A 9,205-nucleotide genomic window follows, 5' to 3' on the forward strand; every position below is an offset into this window, starting at 1 on the left:
ACCCCACCCCCAAACAGTAAAATGTAACAAATACAAAGTCAATCCCCTTAACAATAACAACGATCCCATCCTCCCACCACCCCAAACAACAGCCCACCTGTCAATATATGCATCCAATAAAACAAACCCTCCCACGGTGGAAACAAAAAAACAAAGGAGAAAAAAGAAAGGAGTCCGGGACCGCCCATGGTCACCCTAGAATCCACCCCCCCCCGCCAATCACGCCGTCCAACCTCCGAAAGAGTACCGTATGTGATACCCTCCAACTCCTCCCGCCCACTGCCTCTTGTAAAACTCCTTCCCCCAACCTCTGTTCCTTCCCCCCCCAACTTTCCACCCCGGCTAGACCACTCGGACCCTGTTCTGCCAGGCTCCGATGGCCGCAGCCCCTCCCCCCACCTCACTCCCGTTCACTGCCGGTTTAAACCGGCCAGCGCAGAGGCCCCCGCCCGGGTCCCTTTCCCTCTTGCCCGGCCCAAGGAAAGCCCAGAAATCCCCTTTTAGCACGCACACCCCGCATATCCACCTACACCCCAAAGAGCCTTCGCTTTGAGTGCAAATCCCATCACTTCCCTTGTCCAAATATATACACCTTTGGCTCCTTTAGCCCACATACCCGCACGCAGTGAAACAAAAAAAAAGAGACAAAAAAGAAGAAAATACAGTCATGAGGTTACATCGGCACATCGCCATTTCTCAATTTCTCAGTTCTGCCACAGTCCTGCCTTTGCAAACTCCTCCGCTGCTTCCGCCGTTTCAAAATAAAAGTCCTTGAGCTTATAAGTCGCCCTCAGCTTCGCTGGATATACAATGCCGCACTGCACCTTGCTGATGTACAGTGCCCTCTTCACCCGGTTGAAAGCAGCCCGCCTCCTCGCCAGCTCAACCGTAAAGTCCTGGTATACACGTATACCAGCTTCAGCCCACTGCACCATCCGCTTCTGCTTGGCCCAGCACAGGACCTTCTCTTTCACACAGTACCTACGGAAGCACAAAGTCACTACTCTTGGTGGCTCACCCGCCTTTGGTACAGGCCTCCCCGACCGATGAGCCCTATCCAGTTCATATCGGGAGGGCTCCTCCCCCTGCCCCAATAGTTTCGCCAGGATAGCGGCAAAATACTCCGTCGGCCTCGGCCCTTCAACTCCTTCGGGCAGCCCCACCATCCTTAAATTTTGTCGCCTGGACCTGTTTTCCAGATCTTCCAATTTTCCTCGCAGATCCTTGTTCACCTCCATCGCCTTCCGCATCTCCTTCCCCATCGAGGCAAGTTGATCACCGTGCTGCGCCACCGTCTCCTCCACTACCTTCAGCGCCTCCCCTTGCGCCCGCACCTCCGCCATTGCACTCGCCACCGCCGTCATCACCGGGGAAATCGCCTCCTCCACCAGCAAACTCAAAACCTCCCTCATCTCCTTCCTCATCGCCTCCAGGTGTTTTGTAAACTACCTTTCGAATTCTGCAGCCATTACCTTAGTTATTTCTTCAGCCTTCAGCAATGCGGCCTCCCCTGGTGCTCCAGCCTCCTTTTTCCCTGGTGACTCCGTGGTGACCTCTCCACTCCCCAACGGGCCCTCAGCTGTTCTTTTACCGGCCGTTTTCTTGCTGATCCTGGACATCATCTTCTGCTGTGTCTCTTCTGTGCCTTCTCCCTGATTTTGACGCCTCCGTGGACCCTGGGACCGGGCTTAAAGCCCCGGAAATACCGTTCCCGATCGGGAGCCCTCCGTTGCGCGGCCGCCTCCTGCCCGCCGTCACCGGAAGTCTCCATGTAGAAGTTTTTTTTAACAGTTTTGTGTGGTCTTTTATACAGGCATTACTGTTGTTAATGGTTCTTTTTAAAGTAATTTTTTTTTAATGATTAAAGCTTATTATTTATAAGTGAACATAGGTTTGGTTATTTGTTTTAAATCTATGAAACTATTCCTATCTGCACAATATTATTATATAACTTTACCTGTGGCATGCTTAAAACTGTTATGTTTTCATTTAGATTGTGGCCATAAGATTTTAAAAGCGCACCAGGGAAATTTAGCAAGGCCAATCCACCTAACTGCATCTTTGGACTGAGAGGAATTCGAAGCACCCGGAGGAAACAGCAGCGGCACAGTGTTTAGCACTGCTGCCTCGCAGCACCAGGGACCCAGATTCAATTCTGACTTTGAGTGACTGGCTGTGTGGAATTTGTATGTTTTCCCACTGTCTGCATGGGTTTCCTCTGAGTGCTCTGTTTTCCTCCCACAGTCCAAAGATGTGCAGATTAGGTTGATTGGCCATGCTAAATTGCCCTTAGTGTCCAGGGATGTACAGGTTAGGTTCCAGGGGGAGAGTGAGCCTAGCTAGGGTACTCTTTCAGAGGGTCGCTGCAGACTCAATGGACCAAATAGCCGCCTCCTGCACTGTAGGAATTCTGTGCAGACACGGGGAAAATATGCAAACACGACAGTCACCCAAGGTCCGAATTTGTTTTTAATATAAAGTACCAATTCCTTTGTTTTCCAATTAAAATGCATTAAAGTTCCTTTAATGGATTTAACATCCTCATGACAAACCAAAGTTTAAAAAAAAACAAATATATATTCCTTTCACCTTATTTGCATGTTTAACTTATTTATAAATGCTAAACACTAATAATATAAAACATTAACGTACCAAAAAAATGTCTACCAGTGTCTCCTGCAGCAGTTTGAATATTCTAGATTAAAATGCAAATGAAAAGGTGTAAAAACGTATCTACCATTGGGGCAAGTCGTCCAAGGTAGTACTGTCCCTGCATTTTTCATTGAGCTCCCTTACAGCGCATGCCTTCAAGCAGGGAAAGGAAGCCAGCCAGGAGTTTAAACGCTGCATGCTTCCAGCGTGCGTGCATGCCCGCACAACCGCATGTCAGGGTTCTCACACCATGCATGTGCGGCGGACCAGCAACTTAAGTCGCTAACATGAGAGGCAGTTACGGGCCATTGTAGTTGCTACGGTGGACCTGGACCTGCGTTTAACTCAGCCCATCCCTTTTAAGACGACAGCATAGGTGCTCCCTTTGCAGTCCTGATTTTAATTTTTTTTCATTATTTTTCTTGTAGTGATGTTTTTACCTAAGAAGACAAAAGACAAAGAATTGGAATCAAAGAGTCAAGTGATTGAAGGCATCAGCCGATTGATCTGCACTGCAAAACAGCAACAGACCATGCTGCGAGGTATGACTGAGGAAATTGGGTTCAGGAGCACCAGAACCCATTCTTAAGAGTGTCGTCCTATAAAGCTTCAGTGGTAAATGGGCGGATGGTTATGATGCTACAGATGGACCTTAAGAGAGGCTTGGCATTCATTTAGCATTTGTAACAGCCTCAAGACATCTCAAAATGTTTTACAGCCGATGATGCACTTTTGGAGTGAAATCATTGTTTTATTCTTTTTTCCAATTAAGGGGCAATTTAGAGTGGCCAATCCACCTATCCTGCACATCTTTGGGTTGTGGGCGTGAGATCCATGCACACACGGGGAGAATGTGCAAACTCCACATGGACAGTGACCCAGAGCCAGAATAGAAGCCGGGTCTTGGGCGCTGAGACAGCAGTGCTAACCACTGTGCTACCGTGCCGCCCGAGCCTAATCATTGTTAAATGCAGAACTGTAAGATCCCACAAGCAGCAATATGGTAATGACCAGTCTCCTTTTTTCATATCTGTTGGTTGAGGGAAACAGCATGGAGTTCTTTTATGTTCAAATGAGGAGCCTCAGTTTCATCGAAAAGGCAGCACCTCTTGAGAGTGTAGCATTCCCTCAGTACTTCACTGCCAGTGTCAGCCTAGGTTTTGTGCTCAATTTTCTGGAATGGAGTTGCTTTGACTGAGGAATTCTATACCAGAGACACAATCAACTCTAGTTTCAACCAATTGTAACGGGCCAGGGTTTAGAAAACTCCAAAGTATATCATGGTGTTCACCTGACCTACAACTGTTTATCGATTTTGGTTACGATGAGCACAAGGGCCTGTCTTTCAGGTGTTATTCAACAGAGGCCTTAAGCACTTTTAATCAAAAACAAGCTTTATTCCATTAATTTAGTTAACAATTTTATAAACACACACAGTAAGCATTTTTATCAACTACAAACATAAACACCTCTCACAGCTACAATAATGTATTTATCACCCTTAATACATTTCCCCCTTTAACTGCTCCAATTTAATAACAAGATCCCATAAACCAGAAACCCCTTTTCAAAGGTGTGGCCCAACACACGGCACTCTTACTATCTTTACGACTTGGTATGGATACATCTGTGTCCTTTCCAAAACAGCAGCTTTGAATTCCTTTCGGAAAACAGTTATCACTTTTAAGTTGTCAAGTAATCTGGAAACAGCTTTTAAACTGAAGAAAGAGACACTTCTTTCCAACCTGTGCAATACAAAACCAGGTCAAACTCAAAGAGAAAGTAAAACTCCAAGTCACAGCCCAGCTCCACCCACACAATGACATCACTGAAGCCATGTGATAAGACTAAAACATTTCTTAAAGGGACATTCCCATGACACAGTCCTCTATGATAGTTCAGTGGTTCGGAAATATGTTTTGCTGGACCCCATCACCTCTCCAGCTTTCAGAGATTGATGTCCCTTCATGCCAAGAAATAGTATTTTTGTCTAATTAGTATTAATGATAAACTATATCTATAAACTGTATCTATAACCCAGAATACTGGAGCATTTTTAATTTTACTCACTTGGTCATTTGGGTTTTAATATAAAATGCATAATGGCTGGGAAATTCCTTGAATCTGCCCCCACTTCACCAGAGTAACTTAAGTGAAAATTCAGTGCAAATAGGGTTTTAGTCACCTTTCCAGTGAAGCAGAAGCAGATCTGAGGAATTTCTCGGCCTGTGTCCTCTTCCGACTCCTTCTGATTAAAAACCTAATTGAGCCCCCATCCCAAGTCTGAGTTAGATGATAGTCTGCCTGCTTCCTCAAGTAAAGACCATTATAATGGCCTCCTTGACCTAAGGGTGGGTAATAATACAGGCTATATACATACTTAACCATACTGTACAGTGGGTCTCTCACAAGTGCTTACATGTCGATGTTGAATTAGGAATAGGGTGGAGTTACCTGTGATTCGAACATGCACTAATCAGGCTCTCTCAAGAAGCGTAGCCAATTGGCCCATGTACTGGAAATCTATTCCCATCTATGGCACCATACACCAGCAATGGCCACTGAGAAAAGTACTTAATTGGCCATAAACCGCTTTGGGACACAAGTCATGAAAAGCAGTACATAAATGCAAATTCCTTCTCCCTCGTATGACGACCCTCTTATAGACTGACCTGATTAACACTGCACTCCTGTATGCTTCACCCGATGCTGGTGTCTAGGTATTTACATTGTGTACCTTGTGTTTCCCTATTATGTATTTTCTTTTCATGTACTAAATGATCTATTTGAGCTGCATGCAGGAAAATACTTTTCACTGTACGTCGGCACACGTGACAATAAACGAATCCAATCCCTTCAGGAGAGGGGGAAAATAAATAAAAATGAAAAGATCGAATTAAAAAGGTGTTGATAATAATTAAGGTGAATGTGAGTTCAAATCCTACCATGGCAGTTTAAAAATTTGAAATACATTTTTTTTTAAAACACTAAAAATAAAAAGCAGGCGCCAGTAAAAGTGAACATTAAACTGTCGGATTATCATGAAACATGAACTGGTTCACTAATTTCCTAAAGGAGGAAACCTACCGCCTTGAGCTGGTAACAATAATAATCTTTATTGTCACAAGTAGGCTTTCATTAATGTGTACATACTGAACATGAATTTGAAAAAAAAGGTTGCCCTGCGGAATTGCTGATGGCGGATGGTTTATTATAATCTTTATTGTCACAAGTAGGCTTACATTAACGCTGCAATGAAGTTACTGTGAAAAGCCCCTAGACGCCACATTCCGACCTTTTCAGGTACACGGAGATTTGAGAATGTCCAAATTACCTAACAGCACATCTTTCGGGACTTGTGGGAGGAATCCGGAACACCCGGAGGAAACCCACGCAGACACGGGAGAACGTGCAGACTCCACACAGACAGTGACCCAAGCTGGGAATCGAACCTGGGACCCTGGAGCTGTGAAGCAACAGTGTTACCCACTGTACTACCGTTCCTGGCCTATACGTGAATTTATCTGTAGATAATATGGGGTTGACTTTTAAACTTCCCTCTGAAGAGGCCTAGCATGCCATTAAGCTGCATCAAGCTGTGACAATACCACACGGACTGCAATGGTTCAAGAATAAGGCCCACACTGTCTTCTCAAGACAATTTGGGATTGTCAATAAGCCCTTGCATGCAACACCCACATACTGAACATGAATTTGAAAAAAAAAGGTTGAACCTGTGGAATTGCTGACAGTGGATGATTTATTCTAATTGTTATTGTCACAAATAGGCTTACATTAACAATGCAATAAAGTTACTGTGAAAAGCCCCTAGTCGTCACACTCAAGCGCCTGTTCGGCTCCACGGAGGGAGAATTCAGAATATCCAAATTACCTAACAGCACATCTTTTGAGACTTGTGGGAGGAAACGGGAGCACCCGGAGGAAACCCACGCAGACGTGGGGAGAATGTGCAGACTCCGCACAGACAATGACCCAAGCTGCGAATCGAACCTGGTACCCTGGCCGTGTGAAGCAACAGTGCTAACCACTGTGCTATCATATTATCCAGATTTTGAGTCTTGAAATGGCGTGTCACTCAGATGGTGCACTATTGGTACTTTTTGTGGCTTCTGTAAGACGTGCTTGAGTAAAATGATCAGGTCACTCAAAGAGCTGGCAGTGGAGCAGAAGACAGCACAGCCCAGACTGTCGTAAATTGCTTCAACTTTACAACCCACTCCCTGGTTGAAAAGCTTGCCCAAAACGCTGGAAATTGATGTCAGGGATCTTCCTGAATAGATACAAGGTATCTATGAGTCACTTCCTCTTAAGCAGGTCAAAGCATAAGAACAAGCACGGTGGTGATTATTCATGGAATCCTACAAAAGGAGGCCTCTTGGTCCATCTCGCTTGTGTTAGCTTTTTTGAAGAACAATGAACTTGCTACCACTCTCTTGTACTTCTCCCACAAGTCGTGTAATTTGTTCCTTTTCAACAATATATGTATTCCCCTTGAGAAAGTTAGTTTTGAATCTCCTTCCACCAGCCTTTGAGGCAGTGAATTCCAGATCATAACACCATGCTGCTTAAAAATAATTTCTCCCTATCCACATTGGTCAGCCCTGCCCATTAAGAAATATGGGCATTTTGTCCGTTCTACTCACTGTTTTTCTGCTTCTCTTTCAGTAACGATTGATGGAGTGGAATGGAACGATGTAAAGTTTTTCCAGCTTGCTGCTCAGTGGAGCTCTCATGTGAAATATTTCCCAATCGGCATTTTCAGTCATTTGAAATGCGCTTACTAAACCTTCCCAGCCACACAAGGAGTACTTAACCTGTAGCTGGACTGAGATCCAACAACTCGTCAGTGCCAAGAACCTATTCCAAACTGGAGGTGCCTGCTTCTTGCGTGCAGTGTCAGAGCTTTGCATTGATAAAACATTTGTTTTAAGAATGATCTACGGCAAGGAATAAAATAAATACCCTTACAAGTCTTAACCAGAAGGTTGTGTGAGCGCAGTGAAGCACTGGTTCTTTGCAGTAGGATGGGGAGGGTGCCTTTTTGAATACAAATACGGGCAATGCACATGCCACGTTTGTTCATGACCATTGCAATAGATAAGAGGTGAAATCAGCAGATTAAAGTATAAACCGTAAATCTCTGAACAGCCCTAGGATATCCATTTAGACCACAAATCTGGCTTCACTTGGATATTCTTGCAATCAGTTAGATGTTCTTGCAACAAACCGTTGTTGTAGTCCATAGAATCCTGACAGTGTATTCTTGCCCACGGAAATGCATTCTGAATCATGAAAGCCAAGTTATTCTTTGCCAGATGCCCAGATAGCCAGTGCCGCCCACACCTGCCGTTTCAATTTTAGCTGCATACAGAGAGACTGCAACAAGTGATGTCCGAGGGTGATTACCTTTTGATTATTTGGTGCGTATTTTGTTTTAAAAGAGACTTGCTTCTTAAGTGAGGCTCTTGGCTACTATACTATGCAGGGCCTTCGCATGAGGGGCTAGCGCTTGTTACCATGGCAGCCAAATAAGGGACCTATCTTGGCTATGCAGTCTTCAGGTAGCCCCATTAAAAGCTTTCCTCAACTTTGTATGCCAGCAAGTAGTTTAGATTTGCGCTGGTGACACTAAGGCAGCTCTTTTATTACTGACGCACCAAATTGCAATAAGGCTCTAATGTAATTTTTGTGAGGGGTTTATTAATTTTTTGAAAATTCACTTTTGAGTGAGGTTATGTACTTGTGATTGACTGGCAAGGAAAAAAGTGAATCAACGTGCAGAGATCTTTTCCACACTTCGTCACAGAATCACTGCGAGGGAGCAAAGTTGTCCCAAATATCCAGCTTTGAATCTCATTTTGTAATATAACCGGGGTTGTACAGATTTCTAACTCCTAACTTTTATTTTTTGAGTGGGGGGGGTACTGGGGGGGGGGGGGGGGGGGGGGGTGATCTGCTTTTCTCAATTGTCGCATAGATCCATTCAGGAAATCATTCAGATTCTCTGTTTGATTTGAGTGTACTTAACAACAAAGGAGAAAGGTGGCTGCTTTTCCCTGTGATGTTGCTCATAATTTGCAGTGTATATAACAGTTTGTTAGTATAAGCTTTGATAGTTTAAAGTATAATTTTATGCATTTAACTAGATCTCCTGAAAAGAATGTTATCTTTTAAAGGAGTGCATATTGACTTGTTTTTTGACACTAATAACTAATGTTGTACAGTTTTATATAGACTGGTGCAGTGATGGTGCAAAATCTGGCATTGTAGGTACCAAAGAGTAATTGCTCTTAATAGAATGAATCCCTTTCCCCATATAACTTGTATCGGCACAAAGGCTTTAAAATAATGTGACATAGATCAGAAAATATGTGTCGGAATTAAGCTTGTAGTTTATTACAAAAGAAACCATGTTTGCATTATTCCCTTCATGTTAGAAAAAATTAATAGTCTCATATTATGACATCTAACCTTGACAGTGTGTGTTTTCTGCTTTTGCAAATACCTCAGATCTTTTTGTTTTAACGTGCCA

At 43.9% G+C, this 9,205-nt stretch overlaps 1 protein-coding gene across 4 annotated transcripts in view; it reads left to right on the plus strand.

Annotated features, from left to right (window-relative positions):
• The window catches only part of pacs2 (phosphofurin acidic cluster sorting protein 2), a 338,514-nt gene extending 329,929 nt beyond the window's left edge, over positions 1–8,585 (plus strand). For all 4 annotated transcript variants that reach the window (XM_038784039.1, XM_038784040.1, XM_038784041.1 and 1 more), the window contains 2 exons: positions 3,081–3,194; positions 7,339–8,585. In XM_038784039.1, the coding sequence (XP_038639967.1) occupies positions 3,081–3,194; positions 7,339–7,457 (233 nt within the window). In that variant the 3' untranslated portion in view covers positions 7,458–8,585. The remainder of the gene's footprint in view (positions 1–3,080; positions 3,195–7,338) is intronic.
• Positions 8,586–9,205: the final 620 nt, after the last annotated feature.

Source organism: Scyliorhinus canicula, chromosome 2, assembly GCF_902713615.1.
Source record: "Scyliorhinus canicula chromosome 2, sScyCan1.1, whole genome shotgun sequence".
NCBI lineage: Eukaryota > Metazoa > Chordata > Chondrichthyes > Carcharhiniformes > Scyliorhinidae > Scyliorhinus > Scyliorhinus canicula.